The 21,918-nt window shown below is 36.6% G+C and overlaps 1 protein-coding gene and 1 pseudogene across 2 annotated transcripts; both read left to right on the plus strand.

Annotated features, from left to right (window-relative positions):
• Window positions 1-336: 336 nt before the first annotated feature.
• LOC149170060 (uncharacterized) lies at window positions 337-1,417 on the plus strand (annotated as a pseudogene). Its single transcript, XR_016259464.1, has 4 exons — window positions 337-511; window positions 671-787; window positions 882-1,086; window positions 1,244-1,417. The product of XR_016259464.1 is annotated as an uncharacterized LOC149170060 (transcript).
• Window positions 1,418-14,221: 12,804 nt separating this feature from the next.
• LOC149170061 (uncharacterized) lies at window positions 14,222-15,701 on the plus strand. Its single transcript, XM_089427228.1, has 5 exons — window positions 14,222-14,395; window positions 14,557-14,678; window positions 14,774-14,978; window positions 15,136-15,299; window positions 15,398-15,701. The coding sequence occupies exons 1-4, from the start codon at window positions 14,326-14,328 to the stop codon at window positions 15,285-15,287; spliced, it is 549 nt and encodes a 182-aa protein (XP_089283354.1). The 5' UTR covers window positions 14,222-14,325; the 3' UTR covers window positions 15,288-15,299; window positions 15,398-15,701.
• Window positions 15,702-21,918: the final 6,217 nt, after the last annotated feature.

A 21,918-nucleotide genomic window follows, 5' to 3' on the forward strand; every position in this document is an offset into this window, starting at 1 on the left:
TTTTTAACCATTAATATCTACTAACCTAACAGTTCTTGTAAATTTTTAACCCAATTTTAAATAAAAATAAATTATTTTTTAAATGAAACTAATAAATGAAAAAAAGAGAATATTTAGAGTTCTCCACCCAATCAGTCTCCATATTATTGAAGGCGGTGTTCACACATACTTTATCGAAGTGCATTTCCGGGAAACTTCTGTGGCGGTCCCAACTCGTCGAGGCGACTTCCGCTTTGGGGAAAGTCTCCACGGAGTCGTTTGTTTTGTCTCCGCTTTTTAGCTCTTGCCCCTATATATACAACATTTAACAAGTGATCCTTGAAGCGCAGAGTTATCGATCACGCACTCAGAATCTTCTACCGTCCATTTTCTGCTATTGTCTCTGTAAATTATATTAACATCGTTGGCAGAGATTCAGAACAATACCGAAATGGCTGTTGCGAGGATTCTTTTCACGATCTCAGCCCTTATTTCAGTTCTAAGTCTGCAAGTTGTTTCTGATATGTAGTATGTAAAATTGATTCCATTTATGTTGTGTGTGTCCATTTAGAATCTATAATTGGCTTGGCTGATGCTTTTCTGATAACCAGATCACAATAAGTAGTAATAGAATCAAGATTTATTTTATTTATGAAGTGCTTACTATTCGATTGGTTAATGATCAGGTTAGATAGTATGCGAGAAGCTGCCCGTGGAGGTTTGCGCGTTTTCTGTGTCATTTTCTGGAGCACGTTGTGTGCTTGAGAAGTCCATCTTGAGCGATGGCAATGTGCAGTATGAATGCCAGGTGAGTTTCTTTAGATCTTTCGCCATTGATTCTATGTTTAGCATTGCTTCTACCCAACTTCCCCCTTAATTGATTGGCTATTGATGATGTACAGAGCTCCGAGGTTATAGCTGAGAATATGAAAGAATTGATAGAAACAGATGAATGCGTGAACGCCTGTGGGGTGGAGAGGATGACTGTGGGGATTTCCACTGATTCCCTGGCGGAACATGGTTTCACAAATAAGTTATGCTGTCCTCGTTGCTACAACAACTGCCCCAACATTATTGACCTCTACTTCAATCTTGCCGCAGGGGAAGGTACTTCATTATTTCTCACTATCAAGACCACTAGTGTCGCAGATGGAAAATAGTATATTCAGTGATATACTACATGAAATATAGCTGCGGCCATGAATATGTATATGTATACATAAAGTTAGCCCATGATTGATTTATTTGTATATAATTTGTGCAGGTATCTACTTGCCCCGTCTGTGCGAGTCTCACAGAAGCGGACAACGGCGAATGATAAGCGAGGTTGCATCGTTTGCTGTCGCTCCCGCAACAATTGGTTCTGGAGTCACAACAACTTCTCCCACTTCGGCTCCATCCCCCGCTTCTTCATGGTTAAATCATTAAAGTAAGTTCTCGCTTCTCATATACAACCACCATACAATGTTCAGTCTGAATCATTGTTTTTAGGTGCAAGCGATCTTATGCTTTATTTTATTTTTTCAGGATTTTAATTTCGTCGATTGGACGCCATTTCTGAAGCAGAAACGTAACTACATAAATGTTAGGCCTTGTTTTAGTTGCAGAGACCGAGAAGGCTATTTGTGGTTCCTTATGTTTGGGTAGATGAGAGGGGTTAGCATTAGGGACGGGCTCCTTCCTCCTTTTCGGTTGTAGCTGTCTTCTTGTTCTTTCCCTTGCTTTTTCTTTTGCACTTGTCATTATGAGGTTTAAAAAATTATTTCTTTGGTTTCTCTTCTTTATCATCCTTGCCCTACTTTCAAAGTGAATGGCCTTCACACTAGGCGTATTAATAGTAGTAGGCTCAGATAATAACAAAGAAGGTCTAATGTAACTATATAAAGTACCAATATACTTTGTTACAGTTTCGGGTGAATCAAGTGAAATGCTCAAATTCGATGCTTATTTTCTAAACTTTTTTGTGAAGCTTTGTACATTTTGACCCTTTCATTGTCTTAAATATTGTTATTCCTTTAAAGCCTTTTGTTGATAACCCAAAGGATAAAACTGATCTCTTAATGCAGAAACAAAATTGGACCAAGAAGAAAGGAGATTACCCAAGTTTTTGTTGTCTTTCTGCAACTTTCTCTCCCACTAGAACAAAGCAGTGCCACCCAGCTAAAGAGATGCTAATTGAATCTTGGCCTTATCTTCCTTGATCTGCTGAATCCAACAATAAACCTCAATCCGTTGAATCCAATTGTTTAGTTTCTCTGCATTACATTCTCCATTATATGCGGGCAAATTAAACTTTACATCTAGCTTTAAAAATGGCTTCTTAGGTGTATTCCTATGATGCCTGTTAGCGGGATGAGAAGAAGAAGAAGAATAGTCACTCTAGGATGGAGAGGGCAGTTCAGGAGGCTTTCCTCTTCTACCTTCATGATTCACTAATGCATGGTCATCAGGTTCTTTCTTCTCATGTTTGATTGTCTTCTTATAATTTGCAAACAACTTGTCAACTTTCTCTTCCATGTTGAAGAATATCTTGCAATAATTTCGCTCTTCCTCCATTTGAGATTCCTCATCTTCCATGTTTCGCCTTCATGGTGCACGCCCTGCTTAGGGATGAAAGGATTTGAGTTTTCCTTCTCCTCTTTGGAGCTTGCTCTCGGTTAGCATTTACTCATGCAACTCGCATCAAGAAGACCTGATATGATACCAAACTTGATCCAGATCTTTTAACTTCAAGGATGCAGACATAATTGCATATAAAAGAGCATGTAACCAAGTAACTTAAACACATGAAAAAATGCGGAAATCATAAAGCAACCATGAGATCAAAGGCACACAAATGATTTGATTACAGATTTCACCCAATGTAGGCTACATCTTTAGGCCTTGCTCAAAATGCGGAGGACTTCTTTAATTAAATGGTAGCAAAGAAGTGAATTACCCTTATACCTCCAATTTTTGTCAAGGATGAAAAATGCAAAACTCAGATGTAGAAACTGACATCACCATTGGATTCGTGAAATCATGTCAAACGACTATAAATTTGACCATATTTTGAGCAATTGACCTCTGGAGCTCCAAGGAATCTTTAGATTTCTCAAGATTCCCTACAAGAATATTATCCCAAGATTCCTTTAGAATATTTCTTAGTTTCCGGGCATGGTTTCCACCCTGGGTGCTCCTGGTTCCACCTGTAAAACATGTATTCGGCTCACAGTCCCACCACTCCTCCGTTTGAAAGGAAAATGGTTGATGTTTTTTTTATATAAAACGTGGGCAGACCTTCCAACAAATGAGTTGTTGGATCGTTAACAAGTGGTGGCGATTATGGTGGGGGAGGGCCGAGTTCAAAACTAGACGCACCCCAAACAAAGGTTTGTAATTGTTTCATCGATAGCCTTTGAGGGGATTTTGGTTAACATTTTTGGTGGTGGTTTATATTTGGGGTCGCCTGTTGGCAGGCCAACCCACATGGGTCGGGGGGGTCCGAACCCCGCTGAGCTCCCATTACATGGCGGTATTATATTGAACGTGGGTTGGGCAGGTCCGCCTAGGGTGGACCACCCACCATATTAATTTAAACATATGTCGTTTGAACCGTTGGGGGGGTGGTAGGGGTGGCAGCCCGCCACCCCAAATATATATATTTTTATTTTTTTAGAACAATTGGTTAAAATTTCGGATCTAGTTTTTAAGGGTCATTAGGAAAATTAAAGAGGTGACAAATTATCCATTTTGACTACCATTTTATGTGCACCATCTTTTCACCAAATTGTTTCCTCGTTAGTGACTACTACTTGGCCTAGTTTGACCATAACTTTGACCGGCTATATCTTGAGCATACAAACTTGAATTTGAGTTACATTTGCACCGTTAGAATTAAGGTGATGAGCACTACGATCTTGCTTTAGCTTCGCTTCCATTTGCTACTTTTATTTTTGAGTATTTTCAAGGTCACTTCTATTTTCAAAGCCACTTGGATCACTCGAGGATGAGAAAGCAAAGATTCAATGGTCCATCAATAGGTTTCCAGCAGCATATAGAGACCAGATTGAGTTTGATGAGCCACAATTGCTGGAGGAAGCCATCAAAAAACTAAAGCATTGTTATGAGCAGTAAAAGCATAAAGTTGAGCCTAAGCGTGATTTGAAGGGGGATGAGAAGCTTAAATGGAAGTGGCCACCAATGATGGGAATACCTCAGGATGTAGGTGAGCAAGAGAATGTGGTTCCTTACAATAAGTTTAATGTAGTTGAGAAGCGATATGGGTCGCAGCCTGGAGAGTAGCAAAATAGAGGTGATGGTAGGGGACCGTTGTATGGTTGTATATGTGGAAAATATCATCACAAGAAGGATTGTACATTGTACTAGGGTGTTAGGCCTTAGATTTACAGTGCTCAGGAGGACAACAAGCATTCCTTGTATTTATGCAATTATGGACAACAAGTAGGAAAATCTCCAGGCATCCATTATTGAGATGGAAGGTAAGCTTTGTGGTAAATTTGTTTCTATTTTGATTGACCCTCGATCTAATTATAGTTATGTTAATCCTGACCTGGTGGATGAGTGTGGTTTGAGAAAATAAATGCATGAAGAGTCTTGGTTCATGCAGTTAACTAGAAGTACTAAGAAGAGAGTTCATCACTCGGTAAGAGCTTATGCATTTGAGCTGAATGGTATGCCTACATCTGCACACCTAAATGTGCTTCCATTGGGATCATATAGTATGATTTTGGGAATGGATTGGTTGTACCTCTACAGAACCAAAGTAGATTATTATGACAAGGCTATTGAGTGCCAAGATGATAATGGGGAAAAGAGAATCTTGTTGGGAAAAAAGAATCCTACATCAGTGAGGATGCTTACATCTATTCAAGCTAAGCACAGTCGTAGGAAGGGGTGTGCACTATTTGCATTCCATATTTCCAATGACAAGGGTAAGGATGTTGAGGATGCAGAAATATTCAAGAGGTACCCCGTATTGTAGCAGTTTCAGGATGTGTTTCTCGCAGAGGTTTCAGAGTTTCCTCCTCACATGGAAGTGGAATTTTCTATTGAGTTGGTACAAGAGGCAGCACCGGAATCGAAGGAACCTTATCAAATGATCACTCTAGAGTTGGTAGAATTGAAGTTGAAGTTGAAGGAAATGCTTGACAAGGGATACATTAGGCCAAGTGTATCACCTTGGGGTGCACCAATGTTATTTATGAAGAAGAAGGATGGTACTCTCAAGTTATGCATTAACTACAGACAACTGAACAAGGTAACCATCAAGAACAAATATTCATTGCTGAGTATTGATGACTTGTTTAACCATTTGAAGGGAAAAGAAATTTTCTCAAATATTTATTTGAGATTAAGATACCATGAGGTGCACATTAAAGAAGATGATATCTACAAGACTACTTTTTGGACTAGGTATGGGCATTATGAGTTTGTTGTTGTTCTTTCAGTTTGACTAATGCTTTAGCTACTTTCATGTGCTTGATGAATATTTAGTTGCATCCTTATCTGGACAAATTTGTTATTGTATTCATTGATGACATCTTGATATATTCTAAGAATGAAGAAGATCATGCCGAACATCTATAAATAGTGTTGAGATTGCTAAGACATCATCAGTTGTATGCCAAGCTTAGTAAATTTAGTTTCTCTCAAATAGAGGTACATTACTTAGGACATGTTGTTTCCAAGGAAGGCATATCATTTGACCTAAAAAAGATAAGGTATATCATGGAGTGGGCAGCTCCTAAGAATCTGAATGAGGTCAAATCATTCATGGGGCTAGTAGGGTACTACAGTAGATTCATTAGTAACTTTTCATGGATTGCATATCCTATTACATCATTGCAGAGGAAAGGAAATAAATTTGAATGGATAGAGGAATGTGCAACAAGTTTTGAGGGGTTGAAGTAGTTGTTGATGAATGCTCTAGTGTTAAATATTGCAGATCCAGATAAAGAGTTCATGGTGTGCACAAATTCTTGCAAGAGAGGACTTGATGGAGTCCTAATGCAGGAAGGACAAGTGGTGTGCTATGAGTCAAGGAATCTGAATGAAAACGAGCAGAACTATGTGACTCATGATCTTGAGTTGGAAGCGATCATTCATCCATTAAAGACGTGGAGGCGCTATCTTCTTGGTAGGAGGTTTGTATTAATGAGTGATCATAGTGAGCTGAGGTACTTGTTTGACCAACCGAATCTAAATTCCAAGAAAGCTAGAAGGTTTTCCATGCTCAATGAGTTTTAATTTGAGATAAAATACATTAAGGGAAAGGATAATAGGGTTGTCAATGCTCTAATCAGAAGTGCAGGTAAATCACATAGCAGCTATGAGCTCTTATGGGGCAGATTTACAAGATCAGATCCTATAGGTAGGACAACATGATGATAGGTATCAACAGCTTAGGCATAGGTTACAATAGGGTATATGTGATCAAGATGTGGACTATTGTCTCACAGCAAATGGATTGGTCAAATTAAGGGACAAGATCTATGTGCCACATGACAGTGAGCTCAAGAAGCTTATCTTGAGGGAGTTTCATGTTAGGCCATATTTAGGTCACCTAGGATATCAAAAGACATTGACAAAAATGAAGAAGTTCTACTATTGGCCGAATCTAAAGAAGGAAGTGGAAGAGTTGTTACTAGATGCTTGGACTGTCAGCAGGTGAAAGTTGAGTGTAAGCACCCAACTGGTTTGTTACAACCTATTTTGATTCTGGAGTGGAAATCGGAGGTCGTTTCCATGGATTTCATTACAGGTTTGTTAAGGACATCGAAGCAGCATGATTCCATCATGGTTGTGGTTGAAAGGTTGAGCAAGGTATCTCACCTCATTCTAGTGAAGACTACTTATTCAGCTAGTGAGGTAGCGCAGGTCTTCATCAGAGAGATAGTAAGATTGCACGATGTTCTGAAGAAGATTGTGTCGGAAAAAGATGCTAAGTTCACTTCTAGGTTTTGGAAAGAGTTATTTGCAAGTTTGGGTATAAAGTTGGCCTTTAATACAACTTATCCAAAAAAATATGGACAGAGAGAGAGGGTCAATAGGATTCTGGAGGATATGTTGAGGATTTATGTCATGTACCACTAGAGGAAGTGGGAGGAGTATTTTCCATTGATTGAGTTTTCTTACAACAATGGGTATCAGGATTCACTGAGGATGAGTCCATTTGAGGCACTCTATGGCCGGAGTTGTAATACTCCCATTAGCTGGAGTAATCTAATGAAAATGTTAGCTATTGAAACAGAGATGTCGGAAGACATGGAACGAGAAATGTAGGTTATCAAGAAGAATCTAAAGGTAGCATGGGACAGGCAGAAAATTTATGTAGACCAACATAGAGATTTTAGGGAGTTTCAAGTTAGGGAGCATGTCTATTTGTGATCAAGCCCAAGAAAAGCTCCTTGAGGATTGGATCATGTGCCATGTTGGCACCTCAGTATTGAGGGCCTTTCGATATCCTTGAGAGGATTGGACCAGTGGCCTATAGACTTGCACTACCTCCGACAGTGAAAGTCCATGATATTTTCTATGTTTCATTGCTTAAAATATATGTAAAGGATGTTGATCATGTTATTGATTAGTCTATATTGTAGGTGAATGTAGAAGGAGAATGCCAGTAGGAACCTTAGTGCATATTGGAGTGGAAATAACTCATGCTTCAGAACAGAGAAATCGAGCAAGTTATAGTGTAGTGGAAGCACTTTGGGCCGATGAAGTTACATGGGAGATGGTTGATCAGATGCAGGCTATGTATCCTTCATTATTTGTTGGTGAAGGAAAATGAGATTTTGTTACATGTACATATTTATGTATGGTTGATATTGTAAATACCGCAATGAGTTGCATTAAAAAGCTTGAATATGACATATGGTTGTCATGTTGTCATGTGTGTCATGATGGTTTTTCTTTTGAGCATGTTATTCATTGTAAATATTGCAATGTGTTGGGTTATAAAGATCCCTGGGCATTTTTTGTTTTTCAACGGTTTTCTAGTTATATGTGTCATACAACACCGAGGATGGTGTTCCCCTAAGAGGGAGGGGTTTGTAATATCCTTGAGTTAAAAGTTCATGTAAAAAAGTTAATAAGGGAAAAATAAGACCAAGGTCATGGGACAAGTATTCCAAGCTGAATGTTGGGAAAATCATCCTAGTGGGCATCACTTTTTGTTTATTATGACTAAGGGGAAATTGGCAAAGGAAATGGCAAAGGCTTTGAAAAGGAAAAAATACGTTATTGGCATTTTATTTATGAAAATAATGGAAAATATGAGAAAAGGAAGGTGAAAGGTCACATATTGTGTGTGAGGAGGAAATTGAAGGAAAATAGAGGGAAAATGAAGAAATTAGAGGAATCAATAATAAAAAGACATTAGAGCATGAGTTTGGGGCCTTTTGCGAGTTCAACTTTGGAATTGGTTTCAGAGAGGAGAAGAGCACCACGAGGAGAAGGAAAGCAAGCAAGAAAAGGAAGGAGAAGGAGAGAAAGTAAAGCAAAGGCAAGAAATGATCAAGCAAGGAAAGGTGGGATCAAGTGGCTTCAATGAGAATACTTGCGGGTAACAGGTTGCATGTATGATTTCCTAGCTGGGGGTGGCATGCAAGGTATATACATGCATATATTTAGGTTTTTTGTTGTTGGTGGCATGGATTTTGCTAAGTTTTAACAATGGTTTAAGTCTTTCCTTACAAGTTTTGGATAACCATGGTGTGAGGGGATTCATTCTTGGTTGAGCTTTAGATTTCCGGAAGGTTTTGGATATGGGTGAGGTTGTCTCGGGAAAATAAGAAGGGTTGGGGATGGAGATAGTTTTCTCCGGGAAGCCCTCAACAGGTGGGTGGAGACAGAAAAATTCCTGAAGGGATGATGAAGGAATACTGAGGCATCCAAGTTTGGTTTGGTTTTGTGATCTCGAGACCGATTTAGGTGAGATCACGGTATTGTGAGGGTGGAGGTGGTTTATCCTCTGGATTCACTTGGTTGTTTATGGATTGATTTATCACAAGAGATCTCACATTCATGCTTGGAATAAGGCACGGGGATGATTGGCTGAAAGAAATATTTGGTTCAGCCCAATCTATGGTCGGGTGGTATGTGGAAGTCCTTGACTTGGTTGGATTTTGGATATGTTAATAAGAGCTAAGTTTCTCTTGTATTTTATGAGTAGATATACTTGTTATTATGTGTCTTTAATGGTTGTTCTACCATTGTTATTTATCTGGTTATACGCATGGTTTTATGACAGATCCAAGTTATGGTTCTTATCATGTTTGGTTGATAAAGGAATGGTTACTCACTGCATGACCTAATAGATGTTATGGAAACTATTGTCAGAGGGTGTTAGTCCTTCATGGTCAACATCATTTCATATCTTTATGTTCATATATGCATTTATGACCTATAGGTTTCATGTTCATCATGTGTTTAACATAATGATTGTTATGGTTAGACTGGGCTAGGTCAAGTCTTTGAGTCAGTTTTGTGTTATAGGCTTTATCTTTGTGTTATTTATCATTTCTAGGAGTTTCATTAAGTTCTAGGCAGCAATTTGGATCCTAGCCCTGAAAAGTGGCTTAAATCTCACAGTCGTTGGCACAAAACTTCCTAAAAGAGACTACAGTTGTTGGGAAGTAGGCTTGTGGGAATGACTGGAGGGTTACAATCGCTTGGAGGCTTTGTCATGGTAGCGACTAGGGGTCTAGCTCATTGAAAAAGAAAGTTATCTTAGGGGTTGGACACTTGGATTGATTGGTTGGTTCCTAGTGGTCCTGTAGCACCTAGGGGAAGTCAGTAAGGTCTTGTTATGTCGAATACATTTCCTTAAGGTCATATAGGAGGTTGAGTCATGTCATAGCATCCCCTCAGCTCATGTTTACCCTGGGAAAGCCAGTGAAAGTGGGCAGATGTAAGAGGAGGTGTGTTACATTGCAGTACCTAAACATTGGAATTCACTCATGGAAAACAATAATCAGTTCCATAAAACCACCTATTCTATCTTGTTTATTTATGCAAAATAAGTCATTATGAATGGGTAGTGCATTGGTTATGAGCAAAAGAGTTTAGGATTGAGGTAAGGGTCGTTACAGTGGTCACTGGATGTGCGCTCTATGCTAAGGTTGGAAGAGAGTGGCTTGAGTGAAGGTTACATCAGCGACAGATAGTGGTTAGAGGCTTAGTCACTATAAGTGCGCAATGCACTCTTGTTGGTAGAGAGGCTCTTTGGTGAGGGCAAGTCATATTTGCAGTGAGTAAATGTTGCATGCTTGCCAATTGAAAGTGCGCTCTGTGCAAATCAACGCTTTAAGGATAGTGAAGGGCACAAGTCACATCATTAGTGGATAAAGGGCTGGAGACCGTGGCCTAGAAGTTCACTTTGCGCTCTTGAGAGACAAGCTCTTTAATGGGTGCAGGCCGCTCTTCTAAGAAGCAAGGACTCGATAGTTACTATCTAGGAAAGCGCAATGCACTGGTGAAGCTTTTGAAGAATTTAGAGTTAGCACAATGCATGAAAACAATGACCTACTGAAAAATATACTAAGTGTACAATAAGAACGAGAAGGGGGGATCATAAGAATGAAAAGATTGGCATGCACACACACATATATACAACCACATTCATCACTGAAATGTGAAGAGTCTTTAGAATGTAAAGAAACATTGAAATCATTATGCAAGAATTGAAGCGACACTTGGTTGGATTTTGGATATGTTAATAAGAGCTAAGTGAAATAGATGAGAAAGCTTACCTAGAAGATGGTGCACTTGCAATCAAGAGTAGTGAGCACTCGTGCTCCAAAAGTGCGTAGAGCTCCAAAGCAAAAGATATGTGTGAAAATGAGCTCTGAACTAGACTCTTTATATAGCGAGAGCATAAATTAGGGTTTGAGGTGCACTATTGCATGTCGAAAAAATCATGGGATAAGGACAAGAGAACTGTCAATAGAGAGTGTGATAGCACTATCTTTAGAAAGTGCGCTCTAGTTATCTTTGGAAAATGCTTTGACTGCCTCTAGAATATGCGCTCTAAGTGTCATCAAAGAATGCAGTAGAATTTCTCCCAAGAATTGCGCTCATGCTGTCGACATGAAGTGTGCTCTACATGTTGACAAGGAATGAGCTCCACTGTTCCCATGAAGTGCGCTCCATTGTCTCCAAAAAGTGCGCTAAGTCTAAGATTGGTAAATGCATGATGCGTCGACACTGAGATTTTCTAAAGGAAGACTTGAACAATTACAAAAATATGACCACATGACCATGATAACTCAAAACGAAAATTCACATGATCATTATAGGTCTCCAAAATTTAAATGAAAGCAAAATCTTAGAAAGTGTTATAGCAACTACAACACATACATAACAAATTAATTATATTATAATAATATTTTTTATTGTTACAATTAAATATTTGTACATCGAGGTAAATGATTGGATTTATAGTTAAATGTTTGTACCCGTAGATAAATGATAAAATGGAATTAAGTAATAAACAAATGAAATAAATTTATTTTTAATTTTTGAAAAATTTAATTGTCTTTAATAAAATTTCAAAAAAGTAATCTTCCAAATACAGCCCTTCCTCGAATGTTCCTAAGCCAGCTACATTTACGTAGTGTGACAAACTGATGATCGAGTCAAGTCAACAAATGCGCTGCAATACTCCACACGGCCTCCTTTAATCTGGGCATCGAGTCGCTAGACGGCACGTTTACATTTAGGGCAGCGAAAAAATTGCATATAGTTGAGTAGGCGTGTATCACTTTATTAAGTCAATACACAAATGGCGAAATGGTCGCTTCAGAGACGATCTTGAATGGTCATATTTTTAAACTCCGCGGGACACCATTTTTCGTCTCCGCAGGATTTGACAGGCAGTCTGCGCCGAAGGGGCTGATATGCCGGTCAAATACGGCTAATATATCATGACATATTATATGATATGAAATATACCATATTATATGATATTAAATAATAATAAGAAGTTTTGATTTTTTAAATTGGAAATCAAAAACAAAAGTTAATGTTTTTATTTATTTATTTAAAATGTTTATATAATTACAAAAAGGTTTACTCATCAAGATTTTATTATGCAATGCATTACGCTGTGGTATTTGTAAAAGTAGAAAAATCATAAGTTAACTAAAATCCATCAAGAGAATGGGGAAATATCAACACTGCTTTGTTGCAAAACTAGGGAAATATCAACACTGCTTTGTTGCAAAACTACTCCTTTATGTTCTTATGCCCATGGGGGTAGGCTTTCCACCATTGGATCCAATGATATAAATTGAAAGACATGGGTGGGCTTTCCAACATTGGATCCAATGGCTTTGGGCTTCTCATTTAATGAAGGACATGGGGTGGGCTTTGATCCACTTAATGCCTTGACATGGAAGTATCAATAGTGTCTGGAATGACTCACTAGAAGAGAAGGATTTGGTTTGTTGTAGAGATGCTCCTCATTGTGAGTTAATTCTTGGTGCATGATTTGGTTTGTTGCAAAGATGTTCCTCATTGCAACTCAATTCTTGTGTAGGATTTGGTTTGTTGCAGAGTTGCTCCTCAATTCAAGTCAATTCTTCCAACCATGAATTGGTTTGTTGTAGAGATGCTCCTTAATGCAAGTGAGTTCTTGGTGGAGGATTTTGTTTATTGTAGAGCTACTCCTCAATGCAAGTTAGTTCTTCCACACCTAGTGGGGTTTAGTTCTTCCACCAAGAATTGTTTTGTTGTAGAGATGCCCCTTAATGCAAGTCAATGCAAGTCAGAGTTCTTCGTGGAGGATTTGGTTTCTAGAGTTACTCCTTAATGTAAGTTAGTTTTTCCACACCTAGTGGCATTTATAAATTGAAGAAATGGGGGTGGGATTTCAACCCCTTTGGGCTGCTCCTCAATGGAAGTTACTTTTCCACCACACCAAGTGGGGCTTATAAATTGAAGGCATAAGGGTGGGTTTTCAACCCCTTTGGGTTTAATTGAAGAAATGGTGGTGGCTTTCAACCCCTTGAGGATTCTCCTCAATGCAAATTAATTTTCCACCACACTCAGTGGAGTTTATAAATTGAAGACATGAGGGTGGACTTTCAACCTCTTTAGGCTTCTCCTCAATGTAGGTTAGTTTTTCACACCTAGTGGAGTTTATAAATTGATTACACGGGGGTGGGTTTTCAACCCCTTTAGGCTTCTCCTCAATGCAAGTTAGTTTTCCACCACACCTAGTGACGTTTTATAAATTGAAGACATGGGGGTGGGTTTTCAACCCCTTTAGGCTTCTCCTCAATGCAAGTTAGTTTTCCACCACACCGAGTCACATTTTATAAATTGAAGACATGGGGGTGGGTTGTCAAACCCTTAGGGCTTTTCCTTAATGCAAGTTAGTTTTCCACCACATGTAGTGCAAGTTAGTTGCTTCTCCTCCATTCAAATTAGTTTTGCATCACAACTAGTCATGATTTATAAATTGAAGACATGGGGTTGGGCTTTCAATCCCTTTGGGCTTCTCATCAATGCAAGTTAGTTTTCCACCACACAAAACATGGGGTAGGCTTTCAATCTTTTTGAACTTCTCCTTAATGCAAATTAGTTTTCTACAACACCCCATCACTATTTATGAATTATAGACATAAAGGTAACCTTTCTACTATTGAATCCAACCTTTTTGAGATCACTAGATTTAGATAACTCCATGACTTCAAGTTAAACCATAATAAAAATTAAACCTTATCTAATTAATAAAAACTTCTCCCTTACCCTATTAAATCCAACCTCTTGAAAAAACTTCTCCCTTTACCCTATTAAATTCAACCTAGATAAATAATATAAATGTTCTCGTATTAGAAAATCTAATACGCTCTCTTTATCACTCTATTATTATATTATAATATTGATATTATATAATTTTTAATCATTAATATCTACTAACCTAACCGTTCTTGTAAATTTTTAACCCAATTTTAAATAAAAATAATAATATTTTTAAAATAAAACTAATAAATGAAAAAGGAGAAGATTTAGAATTCTCCGCCCAATCAGTCTCCATATTATTGAACGCGGTGTTCACACATACTTTATTGAAGTGCGTTTCCGGGAAACTTCTGTGGCGGTCCCATCGGGCATCGCCCAATTCGTCGAGGCGGCTTCCGCTTTGAGGAAAGTCTCCACGGAGTCGTTTGTTTTGTCTCCACTTTTTAGTTTTTGCCCCTATATATACAAGATTTAACAAGTGATCCTTGAAGCGCAGAGTTTTCGATCACGCACTCAGAATCTTCTACCGTCCATTTTCTGCTATTGTTTCTGTAAATTATATTAACATCGTTGGCAGAGATTCAGAACAATACCAAAATGGCTGTTGCGAGGATTCTTTTCACGATCTCAGCCCTTATTTCAGTTCTAAGTCTGCAAGTTGTTTCTGGTATGTAGTAAAATTGATTCCGTTTATGTTGCGTGTGTCCATTTGGAATCTATAATTGGCTTGGCTGATGCTTTTCTGATAACGAGATCACAATAAGTATTAATAGAATCAAGATTTTTTTGATTTATGAAGTGCTTACTATTCGATTGGTTAATGATCAGGTGAGATAGTATGCGAGAAGCTGCCCGTGGAGGTTTGCGCGTTTTCTGTGTCATTTTCTGGAGCACGTTGTGTGCTTGAGAAGTCCATCTTGAGCGATGGCAATGTGCAGTATGAATGCCAGGTGAGTTTCTTTAGATCTTTCGCCATTGATTCTATGTTTAGCATTGCTTCTACCCAACTTCCCCCTTAATTGATTGGGTAATTGATGATGTGCAGAGCTCAGAGGTTATAGCTGAGAATATGAAAGAATTGATAGAAACAGATGAATGCGTGAACGCCTGTGGGGTGGAGAGGATGACAGTGGGGATGTCCACGGATTCTCTAGCAGAAAGTGGTTTCACAAAGAAGTTATGCCTTCCCCGCTGCTACAACAACTGCCCCAACATTATTGACCTCTACTTCAATCTTGCCGCAGGGGAAGGTACTTCATTATTTCTCACTGTTAACGCCACTAGTGTCGCAGATGTAAAATAGTATATTCAGTGATATACTACATGAAATATAGCTACGGCCATGAATATGTATATGTATACCTAAAGTTAGCCCATGATTGATTTATTTGTATATAATTTGTGTAGGTATCTACTTGCCCCGTCTGTGCGAGTCTCACAGAAGTGGGCAACGGCGAATGATAAGCGAGGTTGCATCATTTGCTGTCGCTCCTGCAACAATTGGTTCTGGAGTCACAACAATTTCTCCCACTTCGGCTCCATCTCCCGCTTCTTCATAGTTAAATCATTAAGTAAGTTGTCACTTCTCATACACAACTACCGTACAATGTTCAGTCTGAATCATTGTTTTAACGTGCAAGCAATCTTATGCTTTATTTTATTTTTTCAGGATTTTAATTTCGTCGATTGGACGCCATTGCTGAAGCAGAAACGTAACTACATAAATGTTGGGCATAGTTTTAGTTGCAGAGGCAGAGAAGGCTATTTGTGGTTCCTTATGTTTGGGTAGATAAGAGGTGTTAGCATTAGGGACGGGCCCATTGTTTAAATAGTCGAGTAATTTTTGTAGCTTGTAGTAGTGTGAATCAGTCGTACAATCAAATTGGTTGTGCAGGGGTTATATCGGCTCATATTGCAGAGCTCTATGTGAACAGTTGGAACTTCTTCTCAAAATATTCCTTCGATCAATAAAATTTCGTATAAATTTATTTGGAATAATCCATGTATTTTGCATCAGTATTATGGCGTGTAATGATATGCTTTGGCACTTTGTGGAAACACGGTTTAGAACACAAATTTGGAGTCTGATATTTCACTCTTCTGAATTTTTCCGGCGAGCACATTCGGGTCTTACGAAATAATACCCTTGACTATATAACAAACTTGTAAATTACGGGTTGCACGTTTGAGTCAGGTCAATCAAAAGAAATTCACAGATAGATTGCATTAAGTAACCACATCTTTCAACGACTTTGAGAAAAGCAAAAAAGGTCTCTTAAACCCTACGTATAGAATGAAGATAGAAAAACATAAAAGAGGGAAAGAATAATGAAAGCATCTCTCTTAAATTCTACGTAGTAACGGAGAAAGAAAAACATAAGACAGCGGAAGGATAGATTAAAAAGATCAGAAAATATTAAAAAACAGTTAAAACATAGAAAAAATGTGAAAAAAATGATTGAAAACATATGCTTTATATTTTAAGACAATTGGTGCTTTTAAAAATATGCTCAAAAATGTTAATTTGACATTAAGTTTTTTTTTAAACAATTCCGGAGATATGATATTGATGAGATTACTTGCAAATCGATTTTAAATACTAGAATTTTAAAAAGTAAAATTGATTATAAAACTTGTTTTTATATTGTTTGTATCTTTTTACACTACAAGTTTATAGATAAACACAAAACACATTATTATTTTTTAATTTTTTTATTAAAAAAATAATAATTTTATTTTATTAAAGTAATATAGAGAATTATCTTTTTTTTCATATACATAACAACACATTACTATTTTTTAATTTTTTTTATTAAAAAAATAATAATTTTATTTTATTAAAATAATATAGAGAATTACCTTTTTTTTTTTTTCCATATACATAACATGTGTTAACATGTGTGTATCGAAAGAGTTCACCGAAAATCAGATGTACTTTCCACATAAACATTTTATGCTACGTAAAACAATGAATCAAAAGTATATGCATCCATATACATACACAAAAAAGTGTCTGTTCTATTATATTTGTTGCATATGATAGACAAAAGTAGTGTGCAAAAATATGCATCATGAACTATAAAGTAAACATAAACAGGGAAAAGTAAGGTCTATGATAATATTTGTAATGGTCCAATCCATTGCCCTTTCAATTTAACATTGCCATTGCCCGAAATCCAAGCCTCATTTAGATATTTGATTCACTGTGGTATCCTAGAGGGATGTGGCTTTCCAAATTTTTGTTGGTAACCACAGCCACATCAGTTTCCATGGCTAGAGGTGAAGGATCCTTCTGGGCATCCGAATTTGAAAATTTTGAAGTAACTTCCACCTTTGTATCCTTCTCACGGACCTCCTAAAAAATAAAGCATCACCCCCAATGACTGGTTTTGGTTGGGGAGAAATCACCTAGGATCATCTCCACACCTGTCACTTAGAGAAGGGTAAACTGCACTGATTAACTAGATGACCATACTTATGGCACCGTGTGCATCTCAAAGGAACCCCTCATAGTTAAAGGTTTGTAGCTTAGTGCGAAATTTGATCTTTTCATGACCCTAGTGCCCACAAACATATATCAACATTCATAACAATTTCTTAATTAATATCCCTCAAACATATATCAACATTCATTATATATATATATAGATATTGTTGTATTATAGTTTATCTCCAACTAATTCTATTGCTATTTATAATTATTAGTTTTTACTATTTTGTTAAACATTTTTGGAATAATTTGGTAAGGTAATTTTCTTGATGTAAAATTATATAAACTAATATTTTAGTTTAATAAAATAATATAAAAAATTGATTTCTCACTTTATATGTAATACTTTATTCATGAGTGGATAATTCTACATTAACATTAGACCAAATTCCAAGCCAAGATGAATTTGGGTGGTCTTCTAATTCACAAATACTTTTAAAGGCATATCGTTTTAAGATATTCTCACCACCATTATCTCCACCTCCTAAATGTGTAATATGAAAGATATGAAAGTGTGGGTGTGCTCAGATTTACATTATATTGCTAGCTTCTTGTGAATTTTTTAGGTGCTTTGTTAGGTTGTGTGTTGAAGTAATTTACAATATTAACTAGTTCTTTTTTCATTGAGTTTTTGTCATAAAAAGAAAGTATTTTAGCTCATTTGTTTGGATTTAATTATCATGGTTTTAGTTTTGTTAATATTTGTAGTCATAGTTGCTTTCTAAGTTGGTAAAGGTTTTTTGCCAAAAGAATAATAGTGTCAATCTAGAGGAAAAATTATGACTCTACTAATCCTCATCTCCCAAACACTTTTCTAACTTATTAATGTATATGCTACAAAATGTAGTAGACCATGGTATTGTAACAAACCCTATTTACAGCCACAATGAGATCTTTATCACCGATATTGTATTTTTTTTAATTATATTATAATATTATTTTTTACTATTAAAACTAAATACTTGTAACTCGAAATAAATGATTAGAGTCATAAATAAAGTAAACAAATAATAATATTAAAATTAATTAATAAATAACTCATATATATATGTAATTTATTTAATATTAAAAAAAAATCAATTATTTAAAATGAAATAAAATGTTAAATAGGTAAATTTTTCAACCCGTAGTGTAACCAGATTGCTTTTTTGCCTTGAAAGTTATGGAATTTGGGGTTATATTTTGAGAAAATTTGGTAAAGATTTTTGTAAATCCAAGTTATAGTTGTTAAACTTCAAAATTTTAGGTACCCTAGACATTTTAGATGGTGGTGAATCTATTTTCACCCTTAAAAACATGATTCAAACACATTTTAAATGCCCTAAACATTTTAGATAGTGACGAATCTATTTTTACCCTGAAAAACATGATTCAAACACTCTAAAAAAAATTGAAATTTTATTGCCGAAATTCCAACCACTTTAACCATCCAAACAATTCTGGGCCTCCGTAAACGACTCCATTTTCCAAATTCCGGCCTTCCTCGAATGTGCCTTGCAAACATCTCGCGTATTGTGACAGACTTACTTGCAAGTCAAGTCACGGCCTCCTCTCATTTCGGCATCGAGTCGTTAGATGCCACATTTACATTTAAAACACCGAAAAGAATGCGTATAGTCGCCCATCGCATTATAAGTCAATAGACGAATGGAGCAATCCTTGTCTCATGGTCGTGCCCAATCATTTTGAACCTCACACACCTGGAATTGTGAAAAACCAATAGATAAATAATAATAGTAGCCACCACATCGTTATATTTGGCTTGCAGCGCTTTCTATCGTAATCTTCTGGAATTTAATGGGCCAAGCTGCGATAAAAGCTTAATTAATTAAAAGCATCAGATATTGGAATAAATAAAACAGTGCCTTTCGAAATTCAAATTTGAATTCACTTCAAATAGGTTTTCAACATTCATTGCGCCAGACTGGATTACGTACGGTATGACTGCAAATATTATTTCCGCAACTGTTAACAGTAAAGTGTGTTTGCCGGAGCAATTATGTACACGCGTTTACGGTGAAAGCAAATGTCAGAATTCTCCGCTGTCACAGTCACTGTCAAGGCATTCAATACCCTATGCGGAAATATGGCTCGCCATTTGTCGTCTCCACAGGATTTGACAGACATATGCCGGTCAAATACGGCTAAATTATTTTCATCTTAGTCAAAATTTTTTGTCAAATAAGCCGAACAGGAAACGGAATTAGAAATTCGAAGCCATAAAATTGAGAGAGTGCTTTGGACTCGAAATTCGTACCCTGCTGCAGGACAACAAGTCTCCATTCCGAGGACACATTTTCAGTGATAATTTTTAGTCTGCGCAGGTGAGTGAATCTCAACTTCAACGATTGTCGGTCAAGGACCACTATAAACATATGCGACTGTTTTTTAGTTTTGAAAATTATGGAAATTATGGTTAGATTTTGACAAATTCGTAGAAATTTTTGTAAATATAAATTATAGTTGTTAAATTTCAACATTTTATGTGTTTGAATAAAATTTTTGATGGTGCTGAATCTATTTCTGCCATTAAAAATATTATTGAAACACTAAATTTTTTTTACCGTGATTCCAGCCACTTTTACCTCCCCCTCAATATCTTTTTTCTAAACATATTATTTAACAAAAATTATAAACAATTATAATTTGATTTTGTAGTATTTGATAAAAATAAAACAAGTTTATAATTACTTTTTCCTTTCCTTTTTTTGATAAATATGATATATACCATATTATCTCATATTAAATAAAAATCTTAGTGGTGATTTTCTAAATTGGAAACCAGATCAAAATCAAAAGTTAATGTTTTTCTATTTCAAATATCCATATAATAACCTGATACATACAAAAAGGTTCACTGACCAAGACTTCATTATGCAATACATTATGTTGCAGTGTTGGTAAAAGTAGAACCACCACAAATTTACTAAAACCCATCAAGAGGATGTTGAAGTATCAACATTGATTTGTTGCAAAACTACTCCTTCATGTTCTTCCCCCCATGGGGGTGGGATTTCCACAATTGGATCTAATGGCTTTGGGCTTCTCGTTTTAATGAAGGACATGGGGGTGGGCTTTGATCCATTTAATGTCTTGACATGGAAGCATCAATAATGTTTGGAATGTCTGACTATAAGAGAAGGATTTGGTTTGTTATAGAGATGCTCCTCAGTGTGAGTTAGCCCTTGGTGCATGATTTGGTTTGTTGCAGAGATGCTCCTCAATGCAACTCAATTCTTGGTGTAGGATTTGGTTTGTTGCAGAGTTGCTCCTCAATGCAAGTCAATTCTTCCAACTAGGAATTGATTGGTTTGTTGTTAGAGATGCTTCTTAATGCAAGTGAGAGTTCTTGGTGGAGGATTTTTTTTATTGTAGAGCTACTTCTCAATGCAAGTTAGTTCTTCCACACCAAGTGGGGTTTAGTTCTTCCACCAAGAATTACTTTGTTGTAGAGATGCCCCTTAATACAAGTCAAAGTTCTTCATGTAGGATTTGGTTTCTAGCAGAGTTACTCCTTAATGTAAATTAGTTCTTCCACATCTAGTGGCATTTATAAATTTAAGCAATGGGGGTGGGATTTCAACTCCTTTGGGCTTCTCCTTAATGGAAGTTCATTTTCCACCACACCAAGTGGAGTTTATAAATTGAAGACATAGGTGTGGCATTTCAACCCCTTTGGGCTTAATTGAAGAAAGGGTGGTGGCTTTCAACCCCTTTGTGCTTCTCCCCAATGCAAATTAATTTTCCACCACTCTCAGTGGATTTTATAAATTGAAGACATGGAGTGGGCTTTCAACCTTTTTGGGATTCTCCTCAATGTAAGTTAGTTTTCCACACCTAGTTAGGTTTATAAATTGATGACATGGGGGTGGGTTTTCAACCCCTTTAGGCTTCTCAATGCAAGTTAGTTTTCCACCACATCCAGTCACATTTTATAAATTGAAGACATGGAGGTGGGTTTTCAACCCCTTTAGGCTTCTCCTCAATGCAAGTTAGTTTTCCACCACACCCAGTCACATTTTATAAATTAAAGACATGGGGGTGGGCTTTCAAACCCTTAGGGCTTTTCCTCAATGCAAGTTAGTTTTCCACCACACATAGTGCAAGTTAGTTACTTCTCCTTTATTCAAGTTAGTTTTGCACCACACCTAGTCATGGTTTATAAATTGAAGACATGGTGTTGGGCTTTCAACCCCTTTGGGCTTCTCATCAATGCAAGTTAGTTTTTCCACCACACAAGACATGGAGTAGGCTTTCAATCTTTTTGGGCTTCTCCTTAATGCAAGTTAGTTTTCCACAACACCTAATCACTATTTATAAATTATAAACATAAATGTAACTTTTCTACTATTGAATCCAACCTTTTTAGACTCCTCATTTAATAATCATTTAATATAATCTTTTGAGATCACTAAATCAAAATAACTCCATGACTTCAGATTAAACCATCATAAAAATTAAACCTTATCTAATTAAGAAAAACTTCGCCCTCTACACTATTAAATCCAACCTAAATAAATTATATAAATGTTCTCTAGAAAATCTAATACGCTTTCTTTTATCACTCTACTATTATATTATAATATTAATATTATATAATTTTTAACCATTAATATCTACTAACCTAACAGTTCTCGTAAATTTTTAACCCAATTTTAAATTAAAAAAATAATATTTTTTAAATAAAACTAACAAAGGAA

The sequence above is a fragment of the Pinus tabuliformis genome, chromosome 4_2 (genome assembly GCF_031772625.1).
Source record: "Pinus tabuliformis cultivar Carrire ecotype Pingquan chromosome 4_2, CPIR1, whole genome shotgun sequence".
Classification (NCBI taxonomy): Eukaryota; Viridiplantae; Streptophyta; class Pinopsida; order Pinales; family Pinaceae; genus Pinus; species Pinus tabuliformis.

What these genes read in the sequence shown, in the direction of transcription:
- LOC149170061 (XM_089427228.1), top strand. Translation starts at nt 14,326, where the DNA reads ATGGCTGTTGCGAGGATTCTTTTCACGATCTCAGCCCTTATTTCAGTT. An exon ending in ATGTGCAGTATGAATGCCAG is followed by an intron (nt 14,679 to 14,773) that starts GTGAGTTTCTTT and finishes GATGATGTGCAG; the next exon opens with AGCTCAGAGGTTATAGCTGA. An exon ending in CAATCTTGCCGCAGGGGAAG is followed by an intron (nt 14,979 to 15,135) that starts GTACTTCATTAT and finishes TAATTTGTGTAG; the next exon opens with GTATCTACTTGCCCCGTCTG.